The sequence below is a fragment of the Stomoxys calcitrans genome, chromosome 3 (assembly GCF_963082655.1).
Source record: "Stomoxys calcitrans chromosome 3, idStoCalc2.1, whole genome shotgun sequence".
In the NCBI taxonomy this organism is placed as follows: Eukaryota; Metazoa; Arthropoda; class Insecta; order Diptera; family Muscidae; genus Stomoxys; species Stomoxys calcitrans.
In genome coordinates, this window is record NC_081554.1 from 102,775,622 (window position 1) to 102,799,831 (window position 24,210).

General features: G+C 39.8%; 1 protein-coding gene across 4 annotated transcripts in view; it reads right to left on the reverse strand.

The window, feature by feature from the left end:
* Window positions 1-24,210, reverse strand: part of LOC106094426 (protein Aster-B) — a 99,310-nt gene that overhangs the window by 73,944 nt on the left and 1,156 nt on the right. For 3 of the 4 annotated variants that reach the window (XM_059364267.1, XM_013261640.2, XM_013261641.2), the window contains exon 2: window positions 11,954-12,275. In XM_059364267.1, coding sequence (XP_059220250.1) covers window positions 11,954-12,275 — 322 coding nt within the window. Of the gene's footprint in view, window positions 1-11,953; window positions 12,276-24,043; window positions 24,205-24,210 lie in introns of all 4 variants that reach the window. The other variant, XM_059364268.1, reaches the window with a different exon arrangement.

Sequence of the window (24,210 nt, forward strand, 5' to 3'; positions counted from 1 at the left end):
TCCTTGATTACAACCGACTGAGTTCTTTGGCAGAGATAGTTTTTAACTAACAACACAGCAGATGCAGAAAAATTAAAATAGTGCTTCAGTTTCAAGCACAACAGCTCATGGTTAACACAGTCAAAAGCTTTTGAATGATCCAACAGTACTAGGCAAGTAGCCAGTCCATCATCAATATTTGACCTAATATCTTCGGTAACATCGATTAAAGCAGTAACACAGCTGTGTCTTGGCCTAAAGCCAGACTGTTTGCTGGATAAGAGGCGATGCTCGTTTAAGTATGCGCTTATTTGCTTGTGAATTATCTTTTCAAAAGCTTTTGAGAAGAAAGGCAGAATTGATATGGGACGATATTCATTTCCATTTTTCGATTTTGGCACAGGTATAACTTTTGAATGTTTCCATGTGGTCGGATATATGCCAGTTGTTAGAATTGTGTTGAAGAAGTATGTGATATACGACAGTGTGTATGGTAAGGTGGATTTTATGAATTTTGGGTGTAGGTTATCCAAACCAACTGCATTTGATTTTATACTCATGCAACCCTCATAAACATCAATAGGCCGAATACATGCAAATTCAAAAGTTGTAAAGTCAGGAAATGCTGGTGTGTTTGATATGACATTTATTGGGTTTGTTTCTATATTATTATCTTCAAGATATGTTGTGCTGTTTAGGAAAGATGCGTTCAGTTCATCAGGATTTGCATCAATTTCAACTATAGGAGTGGACCCGACACCAATTTCTCGTATTGTTTTCCACTTTTTTTTGGAATCGGTAGCCTGGCGGAATTTGTTGGCGTAATAGCCAGCTTTTGCGCGATTAATTGTTTTATTTACATCAGTTCTGAGTGTTCGGTATTCTTCATGGAGCATTGGGCATTTAAAACGTTTCCATCGTCTGTAAGCCAAATCTCTCTTGTCAATTAATTTTTTAATTGACTCACTAAACCAACAGTTCTGAGCTTTTCGAGGGCGTGGTGTGCAAATAGGTACGGTGCAGTCAAGAAGATACAATAGATTTTCACTAAGAAACGTTAACTGATCATCAGTAGAATAAATGTCATATATCTTACTCCAATCAATGTTGTGTATTTCAGAAGCAAGTGTATCATAATTTATTTTATTAAAGTTAAAATAACTTGTCTGTTTTTGTTCTGGTGTGTGCACAGCATCATATGTCAGAAATATGAGATCATGCTTAGAAAAACAGGGCATACTAAGCTGATCGTATAGTAGAACATTATCAGATTTTGAAACAAGAAATATGTCAATCAGGCTGTTCGAAGTTGTTGTATAGTGAGTTGGTATTGTAGTATTTACCCCATACAATCCCATGGAGTTAAACGACTCAATAAGTGTTTTTTCCTTTAAAAGATTAGAATTGAGATCGCCGGCTATTATAACATCATCGTAGTGCACAGAAATATCAAGGATAGTGTCGAAAATACATTCATACGGTATATGACAATTTGGTCTATATGCACAACCCAATAGAATTTTACGGGTATTAATAACAAGCTCGACAAAGATTGATTCAATTTTCTCATTTTGTTCAGATTTAAAAATTACTTTGCAGGGTAAGTTATTCTTTACATATGACGCCACACCACCTCCAAGGGAGCTTCGATCATTTCTATATACATTATATCCTTCAACACTTATTATGCTGTCAGTAATAGAAGAATTAAACCAGGTTTCACTCACACATATTATGTCAACTCCAGACATTTCGAAATTGTGCCGAAATTCATCTATTTTCCTTTTCAGGCTTTGTGCATTAATATGACAGATACTCAGGCCAGTTTTCTGTCTACAGAGTACTTTAATCATGTAATATGATCCGTTATTGGAACCCAAAGTACTATTGGTTAAAGACATTTATTAGAAGTGGCAACGCTTTCAATTTGAGAATTTGAAATGAAGGAGAATTTTGTAATGAATTCGTTAAAATATGTATTACTATTTTCGCTAATAAAAAAATTAAAAAATATGCAAAAGATTGGTTTGAAAAAAATATAGTTTGGAAAGACATTAAACAGTATCAATAGCATGACGAAAAAACTGGTCAAAATCTACCTCGTTTGCAATATGAATTGGCTCAGTGTTGGGGGCAGTCTTGGCATATATTAAGCCGCGAAAAGAGTAGATCGAGGTGATTTTTTTCTGTCTTTTCAATTTAATACCCGTTTGCAAGATTTTAAAATTCGTCGAAGTAAGATTTTCATTGATGTATACACATTGATTGGAATCAAAACCAATGTGATGTAAACATAATTGACCATTAAATTTTTTCCTGAACTGTGCCAGCATCTTTAAGATATAGTTTTTCACGAATGGCGTTAAAAGTTGAACAATTATAGTAGTATCAGGGCTATTGTTTCCTCTTTTACCTTTCAATCGATATATTGACTTATATGGAGGTGTTGCTACATTCAGTGCCTTACATATACAGTCAAAAATATGATCTAAATTCTCCGACGGGTAACAAGGAATGCCATTAACACGAAGATCGCATGATACCGCCAAGTTTTCTTGTTTTGCCAGATGGGCTCGAAGGTTTTTTATATCTTCTCTCATGCTAACTATTTCTGCACATTCAGTTTCAGTAGTCGTTCATTTATTTCGTTTGACTTTGCCTCAATTCGTTGTATGTGTGTATCTACATAATTTAACAGCTTCAGTTCCACTTCTTCAAATCTCTTATTCATGGACGTGTTCAATCTCTCTTCAGTTTCTTTAAGAGCTTCTTTGAACATCGTCCACTGCCTCTCAAAGCGCACTTCCATTTCATGTATTATATCTCTTTCATATCGAGCCAGCTTAGGTGTTTTCGCTTTGCTCTCTGGATTTGACGAATCATCTCTCTCCCTCTTTGACGATCCCGTTAACTTAGCCACCAGCTCTTCTTCAAGCTGATTGTTGGCGTATGTAATGTCAGCCATCAGTTTCTCTTGAAACGATTCACTTAGCTGAGACATAATATTTTTGTTGTTGGCGTTCTTTTGAGCACAGAATGTATTTTTCTTTTTTATGTATGTATGTGTGTACCGCAATGCAATGATTTTGTTTATTTCAATTGATTCAAAGCCAAAACAAAATGTTTGCTTTTATTTGATAATATACAGGACAGTTTTTCTCAAAACAAACAGATATTGTGTCAGATACAATTTCACGTGGAAATAGACAAACAGTGATGAACTTTTGTTATATTTTATTGTAAATAACCAGAAAATTATTGGAGCAAAATGAAAACAGAACTGTCTCTCACAAGACACAAGAGATAATCGATAGTGTCGACAGTGCTATCGATATTTTCCCAGCTCTGCTATAGAGGCGTAAGGAAGTATTGGTCTAATCACGCTTCTGTAGAGCCAGTGGACTATTCTCGAGCCTACGGCCCGTCTACATAGTGCCCATCATATGTGAGCCTTCTCCGTAAGCTCCAGAATGTGACACTTCCAATTCAGTTTCCTGTCTAAGATCACACTTAAGTATTTGACCTTGTCAGATATCGAAATCGTTTTTCTCGTGAGCAGGCATATTTCTATCTTCTCGGGGTTAACATTGAGACCCCTGGGTCTAGCCCAGTCATATGCCATATGCAAGACCCTTTCGGCACTTCTGCGTAGCTGGTTCCTATCCTTATCCATAAGAAGTATTATAACATCGTCTGCATAGCAGACGGGTACAAATCCCTCTTCAGTCAGCATCCGTAATAGGTTATTTATGATGGTCACCCAAAGAAGTGGCGATAAAATGCCCCCCTGTGTCGTGCCCTGTGCCACTTTCTCCCTTATATTTATGTCATGGCACCCGCAATTTATCCCCCTATTCCTAAGCATATGGTTTATCCAGTCTCTAAGGACCGGTTTTACCCGGTACTGGTCTAAGGATTGGATCAATGTGTCGGTCCGCACATTATTAAACGCCCACCAGATGCCTATGCAAACCGCCAATGTGTACGTCTGGCATCGAAGGATTATTCTATTTTATGCATAAAATCGTGCAAGGCAGTCTCCACCGACCTTCCCTTGACATAGGCCGTTTGTATTTAAGCAGTTCGCTGGATATCCTACTCTTTATCATGGTATCCACAATGCGTTCCATGGTTTTGAGTAGAAAGGGCGTAAAGCTTATAGGTCTGTAAGCCTTAGGTGTCGCAAAACTTGCCTTGCCAAGCTTGGGAATAAACACCAACCTTACCTCCTGCCAGGCTTTCAATGTATGATATATATAATATATAGATGTATAAATATATAAAGATTTCTCAAATAAAATTCTTGCGTTATAAATATTGCTTTTGTCGAATTTAAGCCTGGGTGATCTTAACGTGTTTTTATTTACTTATAATCGGAGATTTGTAGCGGACTGAAATGGCCTAAACTGGACCGCTCCGCTCCCTTCTTCCCAAATATATCAAATCCGTAATATTCTTCCAAAGTCGTTTAATTTAAATCCTATATTTTCGAATCGACCCGTAATTCCGTCTTAGGGAGCTTATTTGGGTGTCCCCAAATTTGGATATGACCTTCGTACCTTACTTCCAAACGACCTTCATTTGCGTCCCATATTGTCCCGGATGACCAATATGGGTTTATTGGTGACCACTGTTCTTCCAAAGACTTCAAATTTGAAACCAGGCGTTAGCTATCGATTCCCATTTAAACTGAAAATCCCAAAATTTGGTACTTACATCTTTTTGGCGGTAAGGGGGCGATATGTACTGACAGCCTCAGTGTTATTATTCAATTCAACAAGGCCCAACAAAAAGGGAGCCTTTAATACAGTCAAAAGTAATTCTCCCGTATCATAACCAATAAGCATACCAACTCACGTTGGAATAAGTGATAACGAGTACACCGGCAACGCTGCCAAAGAAGTAATTAATATCTCCTGGGTGTTGGAGATTTCCTGCTTCCCTATTATAATCAAAAATTCTTATAAACCTCTTAGGAGATAAGAATAAGCCGAACAATGTGAGACTTCAAACTCATAATGAAAATTATATCGGGGTTTCCAATAACTAATTGACAACGTTTTTATATCTGCCACTATAGGATAGACGGTATATTCATTTAGTCATTCCGTTTGCGACACATCGAAATATCAATTTCTGACCCTACGTGGTATTTAAACGGAGTATGAATCAGATCGAACCATATTTGAGAGATCAGAGACTTGAGCCAAAAAAGCCGCATTTATCACTCAATTTCTCTGAAATTCGGAAGAGTGAGTTGGACAAGGCCACATCTGAATATAGCCGCCATATAGACCGATCTGTAGACTTGGCGTCTTAAGAGTGTAAAAGATGCATTTATTATCCGATTTCGCTGAAACCAAGTATGGTCCACATCAAACCACATTTAGATATAGCCGTCATATAGACCGATCAGAGGATTGAGGGCCTTAAGCCAGTAAACGCCGTATTTATAAACAGATTTTGTGAAATTTGGAACAGTGATTTGGATTGGGTCATCCGATACCTAAGCCGAGTATGATCCACATTAGGTCATACTTGAATATAGCTGTCATACAGACCGATTTGCCGACATAATAACTAAATATGTCCTTGAATATTGACTTTGAACTCTTCCAACTTCGTTGTTGGCATAGACCCAAGATATATTCATTCATGACATAATAACCAGGTATTGTACGGTGAACAGCTAAGTACAATTTTTTCTCGCGAAGCGCACTATCTGTCAACGAGTTTTGGTTGTGTGTGTATTATTGTTAGAAACCATACACACACAAACAACAAAAAATGACGCGAACTAGTAACATACCAACAGAAAAGGGAATAGTTGGAAATATCAAGCGTCGGAAGCAATGCATCCAACATTTCTGCCAATAGAACAGCCCCACAAAGCTCCAACCTCGGAATGGACAACGTCTTCACAGGAGACCAAGTGTGTACAGACTGACACATTTGTAGCTATTCGTACATACAAAGCCAAAGCTGATATCAACTGTTCCCTAGACTGCACTGTCATCTGCAGTGAATGTGCACCAACTAGTGCATCATCTACGTATATAAAATTACGAAGTATTTCGCTCGCAATAGAACGACTGGATTGAACGTCATCAGAAAGTTGGAAAGTAGTGCGAATAGCTAAGTACGGAGCATTTCACATCGAAAATGACAGTTTTCAACTCGAACTCTTGAACGTCGTCACTTGGATCTCCTCAAAATAGAACTCTTTGAAACGGTGTGTGATTGGAAAGGACTCTTATCTGCCGGAACATCTTTTGAATGTCCGGCATTGAACACATAACGAAAGAATCGCCACGTGAAACACAGTCAGTTCACTTTGCAACACATGACCTGTATGCAAAATTTCATTAAGACTCTCGCCATTGGAGGAAGCCGAAGAAGCATTTAAAACCACTCGAACTTTGGTGGTACTAGTAGTGAGGCATAGAACTAGAAGTCTCAACTGGACACATGTGCCTTAAATTCGCATACTCTTGGATAACGGAATTGTATTCATATTCTTTTTTGAACGCAGAACTAGAAGTGTCTTCTTTGTTTACACTTCTAGTTCTTTGTTATAGTGTTGTCTCTTACATTTCACCGTTAAATCTACTTACTGATGTTATAGAGGAAATACACAGGATACTTCTCTCATAGCAATGACACCACTTTGTAGAGAAACTTACTCGGCTTATTTACTAAGGTAAATACCTCACACACAATGAGATAATTGGGCCCTATCAATGCGGCTTTAGACCTGGTAAATCCACCCTGCACCAGATATTCATACTGCGCCAAATCCTGGAAAAAAACCGAGAAGGACAAATAAACACCTACCATCTCTTTGTTGACTACAAAGCCGCTTTCGATACCCCTTTACGTTCAAAGGTATTTCAAGCCATGTCAGAGTTTGGTATCCCTGAAAAATTAACAAGACTCTGCAGGATGACACTTGCTGATACGCGTTCCCCAGTGAGAATAGGAAAGAATCTCTCCGAACCATTTAATACCAAACGAGGTTTCAGACAAGGAGACAGCCTATCGAGCGATCTCTTTAATATCCTGTTGGAGAAGATTATACGAGATGCAGATGTGAATAGATATGGCACCCTTATCACAAGAGAACACATGCTACTCGCCTATTCCGACGACATTGATATCAGGGGTCGGTCACCGGAAGTAGTAACTGCAGCCTTTGAAAGAATCGAAAGAGAGTCAGTGAAAATGGGTCTGGCAGTAAATGGAGATAAAACGAAATAGATGGTTTCAACTCCCAAAAAGCCTTGCCCAACCGATAAGATAAAGAAAATGGAGAAAGTTGGGAACCACAACTTTGAGACAGTCAGTAACTTTATCTACCTCGGCACCGCCGTAACGGAAACGAATGACACCAGTTTTGAGATTAAGCGAAGAATAATACTGGCAAACAGATGCTACTTTGGACTAAGTAAGCAGTTTAGAAACAAGGCCACCTCTCGACAGACGAAGATTACACTACACAAGACACTGATACTACCCGTGTTGTTATATGGTTCTGAAGCATGGGTACTTGTGAAAGCAGATGAGACAGTGCTGGAAAGATCAAGCGGTTGGAGTCACCTCGAAACTTGGTTTCAGAGATTTTAGAATGAGGGCGGAAGATCGAGGCGCTTGGAACGATATTCTACGTTCGGCTAGTGGAACAAATATTCTGTTATAGCCAATTAAAGTAAGTAAGTTAGTAAATACCTCACAAGTGTCGCAAGCACTAGGAGAGGATTTGAACCCAGGCGATCAGCATCAAATTCATTACAGAAAGGTCAAACAAGGCTTTGGCCCTTTTTGAGAAAATAACCTTTTGTGACCCAAAAAACTCCTTTTTTACCTTTTCAGAAAATCTCAACGGTAACCTTGAATGAGTTGCAGGGGGGCCGCCGGCACCGATTTTTTCTTAAAAACTGAGTGCCTGTAATACGCGATATGACGAGTTATTGGTACCTTTAAATAATCCATCCAACAACGCACCTAACTAATCACTGCTGTCTTTCAGTAGTTATTTTTGTTTATTTGCTATTATCACAGACTTTTTTCTTTGAGTGTAAATTTAATCTGACGGAAGACTAGCCGCTGTTTTTAAATGGGTTGTTCATGGAATACTTAGTTTTTGCAACATTTTTTACCGTCCACCATGGCTTTGGGATTTCCCTTACGTCATCACTCATTTCCAGCTTATCAAAATAGTAATCTATACAGAAAAAAAATCGCCAACAAATTTTCAATTAAAAATTAATTGCACATTTTTGTTTTCATTTTTTAATTGAATAGGAATTTTATTTTAAATACAGTCGTGATTGAAAAATTTTCCATTTTCAATTAGAAAATTAATTGATTCAATTAATTTTGTAATTGAACCTGAACATTTTTCAATCAAAACAATACAATTAAAGGCTATTTTGTCCCCCACAATATAAAGGGGAAAGTTTTTAAAGGCCAATACGTCCCACATTTCGACAAATCCTTAGCAATACCACGGCAGCTGGTTCTACGTGCCGGATTAACCAAAGGGCCTCAGTGCACAACACACTGCTACGATAACAACAACAAATATATAGGGCACCACTACCCGACACCCGAAATTATTTGGAGAGCCTCCGCGGGGTGTTAAAGAAATTAACATGAATCTTCAAGAAATTTCAATCAATTTTTAATTGGATCAATTAAGAAGTTAATTGAAATTAAAAAATTAATAGAAAATTTCATAAATTTCAAAAATTTTGTTAGATGAATATGCAATTTTTTTAATTGAAAAAATTTTCAATTAGTTTTTCAAAAATGGTGATTGATATTACCATTTTCGTGATTAAAGCAGTTTCGATTAAAAAATTAATTAGATCCACTATTTTACGATTGAAAACAATTGTTATTTTTTTCTGTGTAGTATGTATTTTTATATTTTCTTATCGTTCTGAGTTGACAGTCCATCTGACCGTCTATATATCGAAGCACGAGTAAAACTAATCGATCGAGATTATTATTTTTGATGATTAGATATATTCGTATAGTCGGAATATGTGCATACATTAATAAAGATACCATATAAACCTCTTAAAAATTAAATCCTTGACCACCTGACAAAATTTATTGCATATTTGACTGGAACTCTTGTATGTGAACTTCTTTTCTGACTTTGAACATTCATGTCAAGTATGGTATCAATGATTAAGAACTAGGGTTATAAGTTCGGTTTTTGAAAACCGGGTTTTGGGTTTTTTGAGATCAATATACTAATCGGTTTGTTGAAAATTGCCATTTTTCGGATATTTGATAAATCGGGTCCTTGCCTAAATTAACCGAATTCTTACTTATGGTATATTCTAACCACATTTTGTGATAATGTAAAAGTTTATATCTCTTGAACTTCAGAGGAAAAGTCTTAAAAATTGTTTCGAAATTCTGCTTTTGGCAAAAATTCCATCAATATTATTTTATGAGGAAATTTTTATCAAATTTTTGTCCTTATAGAAAATTTAATTAAGACTTGTTAATTTGAAAAATTTTAATCACTTTTTCCAAATAAAGAGATTTCAAAAAAATTTTGTAATTTGAAAAAATTTGTTAAGAAAAATTTATCTTTGAAAATTTAAAAAAAAAAGTCTAAAAAGAATTTTTTATTGAAATCTTGTCTGAAGAGAAATTTACATTGAAATTTTGCTTTCTTGGCTTTAAAAAGGGTGCCCCTTATCACTGAGCTTAAACTTGAATAGGGCAGCTCTCATTGATATGTGATAAGTTTGCCCCTGTTCCTCAATGGAATGTTCATGGGAAAATTTGAATTTTGCAAAACTGGGTTTACTAAAAAGCCGGTTTATTGACCACCCTAGAAAGAAGAACGCAATGCATTTTGGAAGGCATATAAAATTACGTTGAACCGAACACCTATATAGTGCGCATTTTCTTTTGTCCCCATTCTTTAACCCATTTTAGACCACAACCCCTTCTTGTGATGCAATCGCGGTATAAGGTAAACACTATCGGGTGTGATCTGCGTTTTCATTTTACCCTCAAATCAATTTTTTATTATCGCAATGCTTTTTCATAGATGCTTTTTTGTATGTACTAATTTATGTAAGTCGATTGTGAATTGAAAATGGGTCGATAATTGGATTTTACCTTCTGAGCACCTAGTAGTCTCAATTTTTTCCAATTCTCTAAAATATCCTGTATAAAATACACGAATGGCCTCGAACCGATCACCCGTTTAAATTTTTATTGCAATTGGTTAACAATGGCTGTTTTCAGTTGATTTTAACCCAGGAATTTCCGGGATCGGGGCAGGGAATGTAAAATAAGCGGGAAATGCGGAAATCCCATATATAATAAATACCAAATTAAAATTTGGGAAGAAATAGTTTTTAATAATTTTCTCCGCGCTGTCTATCTTCTAGTTAATACACCAAAATAAATTTTATGATATATTTCTCTTTTTCCATCAAAATCTTAGTGAAATTCTTTACTCTTTTTCCAAAATGAGTTTTTTTCATTTTAATATTTTTATATTATTATAAAAGTTGTAAAGCACACATATGAAATTGAACAGGGCTCTCTAAGAATACTTGCGTCATAAGCGCAATGGAAAAAAAATCAAATCTTACTTCCCTTATTCAAATCCAACTTATCCAACAATGCCAATAGCAACAAACAGAAACATCATTTACAAAACTCTTTTGCTCTTCGCACGGCGATTGCCCAACGGTTGATGCTGGCAGTTATGTTTTTGTGTATAGGCAGTGATACCTACACCACATGCGATGTGGCTTTCGTATGGTCTGTCTGTTTGCGATTTCTTTTTTTTGTCTTAAAATCTTATTGAGATTCCATTGCAGGATATTGTCCGGCTTTAGACCATAGTTTAATGCTTTCTATTCAAAGAATAACATAGCAAAAAACCTTTAAAAAGTCAGAAAAATTATGTTGTGGCTAGAAGCATTTGACTGGCTATCCGTATCGCAATTTCAATTTCGACCAAGAAATATCATCAGCGGACGATGTCAAATGGATCATGGTCCTCTACATACCACCCCAACTAGTGTAGGTTATAAAGCACATATCTGAATTCGAATAGGGCTCTCTAAAACGACTTACTTCACAAGCGCAATAGAAAACAAATCAAATCTTACTTCCCTTATACTTTTTAAAGGTTTTTGCTTTGCTATTCTTTGAATAGAAAGTTGAAGTAGGGTCAGAGAAAACCATAACATTTTGTTTTTCAATATAAGTTAGTAATATACAGCTAATACATGTAAATGTTCACCAAGTCACTGATGAGAAAATGAAAAAACTTGTCTAAAATGGGTTTAAAAAAAATTTGCGACTTTCCAACTTTTTCAACGGTTACGCTGTTTGCTTTAATTTTCAATTTCATTACTCATGTTATTTGTATCGTAATAAAACTTTCAAGTTAAATTTTTTTTTGGATTTTTAAGATGAATAAAGAGAACCTTTTATAGAAATACACACCCAGAGAAATAGGTTTGCTGATATCAGCAAACAATGGCTGTTGATTTTAAACTAAAATTTTATAACAATTGAAGGAAACCTTCTCTAATTTATGAACTCCAAAACAATAATTGAACCATTTCCTATATGCTAATATACATTTTAGGGTTACATTCTTTTTAATAGCATAAATATGATTTTAATAGATATTTTGTTTGCTGTTATTTGAAATCGTTCAAAATGGTCAAATTTTAGTATATTGGATTTTGTTCCAAATATGCACGATGCACTTCTAATACTTAATACTAAAAGATAAGAAGAAATATAATTTTTTTTTTAATTATTTTTGAAATCTTGAAGTTATTTTCAACTTTTTACCAATTAAAAACAGCAGAAAATGTTTGCTTTACTGCTGTCCCATTTTAAGCAGACTTTCTTTCTGCAAACATTTTTGCTGTTTTTACTAACAAATTTCTCTAAGTGTATGACAAGTGATTTTTACCTCTTCCCCGTGAAATGCACTAGCAGAGCTTATAGTAGAAGACGGCTTATTAGTAAAGGAACAATCAATATTTGGATCTTCTTGTAGTATTTTATCGATTTCAAGATCTGCGTTGAATGATTTTGTTTCGCAGAGATTTTTTGAGTAATTTGTCAAAGTATTCAAATCGGTATTCTTGGATGGAACACTGAAATAATAAGAACAAATCGAAGAATCGGAAGTTTCTTTTATTATCTGACAACTTGATGTCGGCTTTTCAGAGTTTATGCTTCCAGCCACGGAATAAGTTTCTTTTGCATAATCTTCCGGCAGGAGGTTTTTCCTGAAAATATATAATTGTAATACAAACAAAAGTTAGTTATTTATTTATTTCATCAGCTAGTGGCAGCTGGGTAAACCATACAAGTAAAAATATTACATTACAATTTTAATATTAATTAAGTATAATCAGGAAGATGAAAAACAAGTAAAAGCGTGCTAAGTTCGGCCGGGCCGAATCTTATATACCCTCCACCATGGATCGCATTTGTCGAGTTCTTTTCCCGGCATCTCTTCTTAGGCAAAACAGCATATAAGAAAATAGTTGCTCTGCTATTAAAACGATATCAAGATATGGTCCGGTTCGGACCACAATTAAATTATATGTTGGAGACCTGTGTAAAATTTCAGCCAATTCGTATAAGAATTGCGCCCATTGGGGCTCACGAAGTAAAATAGAGAGATCGATTTATATGGGAACTGTATCGGGCTATAGACCGATTCAGACCATAATAAACACGTTTGTTGATGGTCATGAGAGGATCCGTCGTACAAAATTTCAGGCATATCGGATAATAATTGCGACCTCTAGGGGTCAAGAAGTCAAGATCCCAGATCGGTTTATATGGCAGCTATATCAGGTTATTAACCGATTTGAACCTTATTTGACACAGTTGTTGAAAGAAAAATAAAATACGTCATGCAAAATTTCAGCCAAATCGGATAGGAATTGCGCCCTCTAGAAGCTCTAGAAGCTCAAGAAGTCAAATCCCCAGATCTGTTTATATGACAGCTATATCAGGTTATGGATCGATTTCAACCATACTTGACACAGTTATTGGATATCATAACGAAATACTTCGTGCAAAAATTCATTCAAATCGGATAAGAATTGTGCCCTCTAGAGGCTCAAGAAGTCAAGACCCAAGATCGGTTTATATGGGAGCTATATCAGGTTATGGACCGATTTAAACCATACTTGGCACAGTTGTTGGGTATCATAACAAAACACGTCGTGCGAAATTCCATTCCAATCGGATAAGAATTGCGCCCTCTAGAGGCTCAAGAAGTCAAGACCCAAGATCGGTTTGTATGGCAGCTATATCACGTCGAGCAAAATTTCATTCTGATCGGATAAGAATTGCGCACGCTAGAGGCTCAAGAAGTCAAGACCCAAGATCGGTTTATATGGCAGCTATATCAGGTTATGGACCGATTTGAACCATACTTCGCACAGTTGTTGGATATCATAACAAAACACGTCGTGCAAAATTTCATTCTGATCGGGTAAGAATTGCGCACGCTAGAGGCTCAAGAAGTCAAGACCCAAGATCATTTTAAATGTCAGCTATATGAGGTTGTGGACCGATTTGAACTATACCTAACACAGTTGTTGGATATCATAGCAAAACACGTCGTGCAAAACTTCATTCCAATCGGATAAGAATTGCGCCCTCTAGAGGCTCAAGAAGTCAAGACCCAAGATCGGTTTATATGGCAGCTATATCAAAACATGGACCGATATGTTTATGATGACAATACCAACCGACCAACACTAATAAGAAGTATTTGTGTAAAATTTCAAGCGGCTAGCTTTACTCCTTCGAAAGTTAGCATGCTTTCGACAGACAGACGGACGGACATGGCTAGATCGACATAAAATGTCGCGACGATTAAGAATATATGGGGTTTCAGACGAATATTTCGAGTAGTTACAAACAGAATGACGAAATTAGTATACCCCCCATCTTATGGTGGAGGGTATAAAAACGGTAAAAACATCAACACAAGTAAGCTCACATATCCATACACAGAAAAAATGTAGACCTAAATTTGACCGATTAAACATGGTGTTGACTTATACAAATCTTTTCAAACAAGGTGTGATATTTTCGCTGAACTTAATTTTAATTGTACTGATTCCATTGCTTTTTCTAAAAGTATAAATTGCGTATTGACCAATTTTATATTGTGTTCTCGTTCCCGCATTTGTAACGCGAAAAGTGCGAATGGGTCAAATATATGTCTAACTTCTATCACATACAGAAACAAAGTAGCGTAGCTAAAATCGGATAATGTCCAGCTACACACCATAGAATAATCTGTTTCTATAGGAAACACAAAAAAACCTTGTTTTTTGAAGTTAGGCAGAAAATGTGTTTTTTTTTTTTTGCTTTGTTATAGCATTTGACTGGTTTCCTGATCGCGATTTCGTTTGGAACAACCCAAACTCGTCGCTAGGATTAGTCAAAAAGGGGTTATGTCTTCTAGGTTAAAACTACGCTCTTAAGAGTATTTTCATTTGTAGCGCAGCAAGAAAGAAAATTACTCCACTTCATATATTTCAACCAAATGAAGACATCCAACTACAATATTACAAACAAACACACTTGCCCAACTACTAAGTTTTCGATGTAAGCATATATGCAGCCTACACTGTTTGCGTCATGCCTCCCGTTCATTCTCATGTTTTGCGCTAAATTTATTTAGACTTGTCCGGATATTGTCCGGCTGCAGACCATAAGGCCATCAGTTTCTATTACAAATAGAATACTAAAAAACCCTTGTTTGTTTAAGTTAGCCCGAAAATGTGTTTTTGATTTGTAATAGCAATTGGCTGGTTTCCTAGATCGCAATTTCGTTTGGAACCACTCAAACCCATCGGTAGAATTTGTCAAAAAGGAGTATGGCTTCTAGGATGAAACTATGCTCTTAAGAGTATTTTCGTTTGTAGCGCAGCAAAGAAAGTTCAACGCGCGACGAAGGTCATCATCGACAAAGCTCATTTTTGGCGCAGAATTGTCGATTTTGGTGTGAAGATCAGCCAGAAGCATTGCAAGAGCTACCAATGTATCCAGAAAAATGCACAGTTTGGTGCGGTTTGTGGGTTGGTAGCATCTTTGGACCGTACTTCTTCAAAGATAATGCGAACCGTAACGTAACTGTGAATGGCAAGCGCTACCGTGAGATGATATTCAAATATTTTTTGCCCAAAATGCAATAGCTTGACATGCATGACATGTGGTTTCAACAGTGCCACATGCACACAGCAAGCGTAACAAAGGACTTATTAAAAATTTACCCTTTTAGTAGAGTGCAAAAACATTTTCGCTTGAATCGCACCATCTATCTCTTTGATCTGGCTTTTTTGAAATTTAGGGTAACGAGGAGATTTTTTTTTGTGTGGGATGGCTACTCAGACTTTTCGCCCCAAATATGGACCTCAAATTCGTGCTCTACTCCAAAATACATTCTATGGGAGCCCTATTTTGCCATTGTCGGTAAATAAGACTTATTTAAGGCAATTACGGGGTGGAGCGGCCTACCAGACACTTGGTTTCGAAAGTGAATTATCAATTCGTAATCCACTCTCAAATACCTTTCATTTGAGACCCATATTGACATGGTCGGTAAACATGTCCTATTTGCGCGTGCTTTAGATGTGGGGCGACCCACAAAAACTTGTGCCCACAATTGTACAATATATAAGATTCATGTTCTACTCCAAATACCTTTCGTTTGAGTTCTATATTGTCATAATGCGTCAATTAAGCTATTTTAGGTAATTTTAGGAGGTAAAGCGCCACCTAGATACAAGTACACACTTTTTAATGTCATATTCGTAATATACACCCACCTACCTTCCATTTGAGTCCAATAAAGCCTTGATCGGCTAATATGCCCATTTGGGGGGTTATTTGCAGGTGGTGCGACCACCATTTTTGTATGTCGTATTCGTAATTTACTCCTCAAACTTTGCATTTGAGCACCAAAGTGGAAGTGGAGCGCCCACCTGGGTACTTAAGAACAATTTTTAATTCAATTTTCGTATTCCACTATACATCTAATACCTTTCATTTAGTACCCATAGTGTCCCGATCGGCACGCATTTGATTTTGGGTGGGTGCTTTTGTGGTTTTTTCAATCCCTTTTTTGAAAAGCTCCATTTCGAGTTATTTTTGTCATTTTTCTCTATAAATATCACTTTTGTAAGTATTGCAACCATAGCTAAAAAAAAAACGTGGAAGCAGTCGGCGGCGAAACTCGACTTGAAACGACTTTTCGCCTTTTTTCTACTTCGATTAATCGAAAGTCGACTTTTAGATCCCTATTTCCGATTACCCAAAAATGGAGCATTCATTTTTGTGGTTTTTAAAATAAGGAGGAAATTAAAGAAAATAGTTTCATAACTTCAAAAAGACACACGGCGTTCGCTTGCTTAAAATATCTGGAGAACATATTTCTTCGCAGCCCCAGTTAATGGACCATTTCAAAATGAAGCTGTTGACAAAAATCAAAAGCTTGGACTGGTCAAAGACCAACTCTATACCGATGACAAATTCAAATCTTGTTGGAAGTTGTTACCACAAAAGACGTACGTGTCTTCATTAGAAAAACAGCTCCTGGTACAAAAACTGAAAAGCAGCGTGTAACTTTCTTGTGTTGTGCAAACGTTGCAGGAAAGACTAAAAAGCCTAGCTGTTTTCAGAATTTTAATTGCCCTGTTCATTATACACATTAGGTGAACTGAAAAAAGCTGCCGCTATATTCTTAGTAGACAACGCTCCATCTCATATGTCTCAGAACGAACTAAAAACTGCATCTCTGCTCCAACGTTTCATAAAACCAAAGACACAGTAAGCTTTATGAACTGCCATAGAGATATGGTGACGACAGTTTAAACGTGAATCCATAAGTTAGGTTAGGTTGAAAAGAGGGTGCAGATATTAATCCGCCCCATGCCACTGTGGACATACAGCTAAGCAGGAGTCGGCTTGTTGTGCGCTCAATAAACTATCAAGTAATCTCTAAAAAGAAAATTTTAAGTTAGGAATTCCGTGCTACTTAAAAAATCCCTTATTGTTTTCAAAACCACTCTCCTAAGTTGGTTCATGTCTGGTTTTTGTCTCCACCTAAGTGCTAAGGAAATATGTGTCCCGTTACGATACCAATAGCTAAACTGACCTCCTTCTTGCTTCCTTTCAGTAATAGCCTGGTCTTCTCACGATCTGGATCCCCCCATAGAATTTTCGCCGTCCTACCGACCGTTTCGCTGTTCCACAATGTTGCATGCGCATTCATCGCCCACTCCCTTAACTCGGACTGCGTCGACCCGAAATGCTTCGGGTTAACCAAGTTTATTGACGGCAGTCCTCTAGGCTTCACCGCCAAATCGTCTGCCCTTTCATTTCCCCTTACTCCGTTATGGCCCGGCACCCAAACGATATGGATTTTGTCATCCTCAGAGAAGCCGTTATACTCCTTCTAACACTGCAAGACTGTTCGTGACCTTACCGTCCTGGTTGTTATTGCCCTTATGTTATCTCAGTCCCTGAGTTCTCAATGTAAACCCATAGGCCCACTCTGTCCCCTAGCTTTGATCCATCCGTGTAACATGATCTTCCAGGTGGCAATACTAGGGTTCCCTCAATCCAAGACTGTGCCGATGGCTGGTATCCGATCGGAAACCTCTTCCCTTCCTTCCAGGTTTCCTATCGTCGCCTCGATTATGCCTCGATGGTATGAGCTGCTCCCATTCTCAATCCATTCTCCCATACCCTTAAGTCTCATAGCCGCAGTGGCTGTCTCACTATGTCACTGGGTCGGATATCTAGAAAAGTCTCCAGTACCCTAGTGGGCTTCGTCCTCATAGCTCCGCCTATGCCAAGACAACATGTTCTTTGAACCTTGTATGGTCCTTATGTTGCACTTTTTCTCCATCGCATTCCACCAAACTACTGAAGCGTAAGTAAGTATTGGTCTAATCACGCACCTGTAGAGTCATTTCGAGCCTACGGGCCCGTCTACATAGTGCCCAACATCAGTGTCCTTCTCAGTACGCCCCTGAATGTGACACTTCCAATTCAGTTTCCTGTCCAAGATCACACCTAAGTATTTGACCTTGTCAGATATCGAAATCGTCTTATTGAGGAAACGTGGTGCGTTAAATTGGCCCACCTTCCTCTTCCTCGTGAACAGGCATATTTCAGTCTTCTCTGGGTTAACATTGACACCTCAGGGTCTAGCCCAGTCATATGCCATATGCAAGACCCTTTCGGCCCTTCTGCATATCTCGTTCGGATCCCTACCCCTTAAAAGTATGGTTCAAATCCCTCCTCAGTCAGCATCCGAAATAGGTTGTTGTTGTTGTTGTAGCAGTTTATTGTGTACTATCTTTCGTCTGCTTGATTCTGTTGAGTGTCAAGACCCAGGAACTCCGCGACTAAGATGGGGTGCGTCCACAGGGATCTGGGTCTGAGTCGAGTGGGTCTGGCCGGGCAGTTAAACAGGTGACGTGTATCGTGCGGTCCCTGGTTACAGTCGGGACATACATCTTGCACGTTGGCATCAATCCTAGCTCTGTGGGAATTGAGGCGGCTGCATCTGCCGGAACGTAATTGAGCCAGAATCACTCTGGTTTGCCGGGGGAGGTCGATTTCTTCGGGTGCAATGGGTGGCGGTCGTTCTCCAAGGACTACATTCACTCGGTAGCCAGTTAACGCGTCTGCTACCGTGTCTGCATGAATGTTGTTCAGACCCGCTTGATATGCCGCTTGATCTAGGGGTTCTCTCTTGTAGCGCTGGACCTCACGCTCTAGATCATGTAGATCTACCTTGAGGCTTCTGGGCGGTGGGTATCTATCCACAAGATGATGATTAGGATGATTTCTGCGATAACAGCCCAAAAGGTATTGCTTAGACAGCATGTAGTTATGTCTTCGCACTGGTAGGATCTTTGTCTCCTGGTGGAGGTGGTCCACATGAGAACTAAGGAGGCAGCCCGTCGCAGTTCGGAGGGCGGCATTCTGACAGATCTGAATATTATTCCACTGCGTGTCACAAAGCTGACGTGACCACACTGGCGCTGCATAACTTACCACAGACCGGCCAATTGCTTTGTACGTGGTCAACAAGGTTTCTTTGTCTGCACCCCAAGTGCTGCCAGCGAGTGACTTGAGGACCTTGTTTCTACTTTTGACTTTATTGCAGATTGCTGTGGCATGTGGGGAGAAAGTGTAGGAGCTGTCAAATGTGACGCCAAGTATTTTGGGACACTTGATGGTCGGAATCAATTCTCCATCGATCATCACAGTCAGCTCAGAATTCACCTCACGCGTATTTGTAGTGAACAGTGTGGCTGAAGATTTGGTGGCGGATATCTTCAGATTTCTTGCAGCGAAATATGAGGCAAGCTCGTTGAGGTAGACGTTAAACCTATCGCAGATGTCATCAATGGGTGGGGGGCCTGATGCCAAGATCGTACAGTCGTCCGCATATGATACGATCTCTATGCCGTCTGAAGGAGGTGGGATGGAGGATAGGTAGAGGTTAAACAGAGCCGGAGATATCACCCCGCCTTGGGGAACTCCCTGTTTCACTCTACGGTGTTTTGACTTCTTATCCCTAAATTCCACAAATGACTGGCGGCCACACAGATAATTCGCGACCCAACGTTTAAGGCCTGGCTGGAGGGACGTGTTGGCGATATCCTCAAATAATTTGGCATGGCTGACCGTGTCGAATGCCTTCGATAGGTCCAATGCCACGAGGACCGTCCTATCACATGGCCTGGGTTGATTGAAGCCACGGCAAATGTGTGTGGTGATGGCATGCAAAGCTGTTGTTGTGCTGTGCAGTCTCCGAAATCCGTGTTAATGCTCGGCGAATGGAAATTCTCCTACGAGGCTCGGGAGGAGTAATGCCTAAAGCGTCTTAGCCACTGGTGAGAGAAGGGAGATCGGTTTGTACGACTCCCCCAAACTCGGGTCTTTACCAGGCTTCAGTAGCGGGATCACTCTGCCCATTTTCCAGACATCGGGAACTATAAGAGTGTTCAATGACAGGTTAAGGACAGTGGTAAGGTACTCAACTCCAGGTAAATCCAGATTCTTCAGCATCAATGTAGAGATTCCGTCGGGGCCCAACGCCTTGGAAGATTTGGCGCCACGGATGACATTCGTAACTTCACCCACGGTAAATTGTGATGGCTGTTCATCGGCTCGGAGACCACGAATACGGCGAATGGCTCTCCTCCTTGCCCTGTCTCTCTCGGGATGCACGATAAATTGACGGTTGAACAACCTGGCGCATCTCTTCGGATCAGTCACGGTTAACTCGCCAAAAGTGACTGAGGTCCTGTCGTCCCGTCTACCGGGGTTCGAGAGAGACTTAACAGTGGCCCACAATTTGCCTGCACCGGTGCCTAAGTTACATTGCTCCAAGTGTTCCAGCCACAAATTCCGCTTATGTTCGTTGACTACCCTGTTTATTTCCAGATTCAGCTCGCTGATTCTGGGGTTAGCGGGGTCCATAGCACGAATCCCATCACGCTCGTCTGCGAGTACCACTGCTTGCGCCGGGAAATTGGGTCGCACTTGCGGTATTCGACCGGCTGGTATAAAGCGAGCGGCTGCTGCGTTGATGATGTCTCGGAATTTCCTCTCGGCCACAAGCACATCAGAGGGGGGTGGCAGTTCATTGAAGCGGCGATTGGTATACTCTCTGAAGCCAGTCCAATTGGCCTTCTTGTAGTTGATGAACGTTCGGCGCTCAGAGGTTATGAAGTCGGGTGGTCGGTCGATGGTGAGGATAATGGGGAGGTGGTCTGGCCCCAAAGAGATGACGGCTTGCCAGGATACGTCACTCAGGAGATCAGGGGATGCGATTGAGATGTCTGGCGAGCTGCTGCACCTCCTCGTAATCCTAGTGGGGGCATCCTCATTCACCGTGAAAAACGTGGAGCTATCTATCTGCTCTGCCAAAGCTATGCCACGCTGGTCGTTGCCTAGGGGAGAATGCCATGACGAGTGATGTGCATTGAAATCCCCCAGAACCAGACGACCATGGCCAGATAGCAACCCACTTATGTCGGGGCTGTAGGCCTGGCCATTAATCGGGGCACAGCTGCCAACCGGCGGTATATACACGTTGTATATCTCTATCTCGGCAGTACCAGACCTGACTGCTACCCCCATACATTCCATGTATGGGTCACTAGCGTCAAGCGCAGGCGAGATAGGTCTATACTGCACGGAATGGTGTATAACGAAGGCCAATCCCCCACCTCCATTCCTTGAGCGATCCTTACGTAGCACATTGTAGCCGTGACAACTGTGCAAGCTGCAGGTGTTAGTCAGCTTTGTCTCCTGGATCGCTGCGACCGATATGCTCTTCCGACTCATAAAATCTACAATCTCATCAATCTTGCCTCGCAGTCCATTGCAGTTTAACTGCAGGAACGATACATTTCCCGACACTGGCCTGGCAATAGTAGGGCTAGGGTGCTGTCTTTGCATAAATTGCCGTACGGGAGAGGTCGGGGGGGTCACATAGTCCGACGACGAGGACGCCGAAGGCGACGACGGCGACGCTTGTGACCCACTGCTGGCTATGTTCGCACAGCACCTAGCGACATAGCCAGTATGACTATACTCCCGTAGCGAGATTAGGGCAGAGCAAGAACGGAAATGTACCCACTCCAAGCACCTGTTACACCTCACCGACACTGACCGATGATGAAGGCGGTTCTGGCAAACGGAACAGAACCAGGGTCCGGGGTTCTTTTCAATCCCGGCACGGACCAAAAGCATACGGAGAAGGCACTCCGGGATGCGCCTCTCCCATGACGAAAAAAGACGAACACGTACACTGAGGCGGCAGCCCTTGCCGATGAAGATTCCATCGGGTCAATCCGGTACGTACAACCGGCTGCCGAAATAGGTCGTTTATGGTGGTCACCCATAGGAGTGCCGATAAAATGCCCCCCTGTGGCGTGCTCTATGCCACTTTCATGGGACACACAATTTATCCACCTGTTCCTTAGCATATGGTTTATCCAGTCTCTAAGGACCGGGTCCACCCAGTACTGTTCTAAGGATTGGATCAGTGTTTCGGTCCGCACATTGTTAAAACCCACTCGATGTCAATACATACCGCCAGTGTGTACGTTTTGGCATCGAAGGATTCTTCTATTTTATGCACAACCTCGGGCAGGGCAGCCGTCACCGACCTTGAAGTTCCTTAAAGATTCCTTTACCATAAATTCCGTAATTATAAAACTTCGATCAACGTCCCTTTGTATCCTGTGGAAAATGGGTTATCGTCAAAAGCCTCAACATGTACTACGTTGTCTCTGCTCTCACTCCCATGTCGTCCACTGAAGTTTTAGTTTGGACATGGAGACTTTTTTATCTTGACCGCGTCATTAACGCTATGGACCCGTTCGCAGAAAAGCTTCCAGGAGGCACGATTTTCCGCTCTGGTAATCTTATTGTATTCCTTGAGCCGTGTGTAATACACATCCCGGGGAGATTCCCAATATTGTAAATCTCCCCGGCCATCCAGGGTTTTTCTTGGGCTGATTTCCTTTCCCGAAGACGACAACTATCTTCGAAGGACCCCACCAGTGCAGACGTAATCCTGTTGACATTTTCGTCAATGTCTTCTATGCTTGGACAATCTAAATTATCTTTCCCAAGTCTTTCTGAGTAGCCGTCCGAATTTTGTCCAGTTGGTTTTCAACTTATTCCGGAAGCTTATCGGATTCGGCGCTGGCCTTGCTATTCTAAACCTAATGTAACGATGGTCAGAGAAAGAGTCTTCAATGGACACCCTCCAATCCTGAACCTCATCTATTAAATTTTTCGAACATATCGTCACATCTAATACCTCCTCCCTAATCCTATTAACAAAGGTAGTGGTGTTACCAATATTAAGTGTTATAAGGTCGTTAGTATTCAAGAACTCTGCCAGGGCTTGGCCCCGCTTATTAGTGTTGGTACTACCCCATGAAATGTGGTAAAAGTTCGCGTCGCACCCTATTAGTACCTCGATTCCTGTCTGTTTTGCTTTCCTCACCAGTCGTTGCTGCTCCGACGTGGGTGGCGGTGTCGGAGAGACGTAAGGCAGATAATGTGATGCCAGGTATGCTCCACCGTCTCCCTGTCTCACCACTGTTGCATCCGACGTTGACAACTCTGGGGAAAATATATAATTCAAAATTTTATGACAAATAACGCAAGTCCTCGGCCGAGTACCAGTGTTAGCATAGAGTTATTGGTAGTTGCTAACACTGGTACTCGGCCGAGGACCTGCGTAATTTGTCATAAAAACGTGGATCCATAAGTAGCCCAAGATATTTAAATGAATCGACTGATTCAAGCTCATCGGATCCAATAAAATAATTTGTAATAAAAAGTTTTTGGCTTAAAAACGCATTGTTTGGATTTAGAAATATTCAGTTGCATAACGTTAATATCGCACCATTCATAAAACAGATCAAGTTCTGGCTGGAGATAATACTGATCATCTGGGTCATTATAAGACCTGAAGATTTTCACATCATCGACAAACATCAAAATATTAGAATGCTTTATTATGGTAGATAAGTCGTTAATAAAAAGGCAAAATGAGCATGGGACCGAACTACCGCATACTTGATGATACATACGCTTTTTGTATTGAATGAGATTTTGTCACGTATCGAATGGATGTTTAACCGCACTCGTGTCGACTTTTTCAAATGCCTACCAATTATTTTTTGCAGCAGAGTTGATTTGAACATATGTTTGTGGCAAAACAAAAACAACACAAATGACGATTAACATCTACCCACCCGGCTTTTGTAAAAATTGTGGATTGATTGGAATTTTTGGAAACAAACGTGAATTTAAAATAAAAAAAAAAGCATGACTACATTCCATTTGTTCTGCTTGTCGTCCTCTGATTCTGAAGAAGACATCAACATTGTGCGTGAAATGATAGATAAAAGTGATATAATAATCTGCATAAAAACTCTTATATTATTAAGAAATTAGTATTATTTGGATTTACCGGCTAGCTGGCAGGAAGTGTTTCCACATTCTTTACGTCGAGATATCGATCTATATAGTGGCTATATATAATTACAGTCTGATTTTCTAAGGTCAGGTTTATATACAAAGAACGTGAAATCATCAAAAATTGGTACGAATTTTTTTCAGTTACCAACATATCTGAAA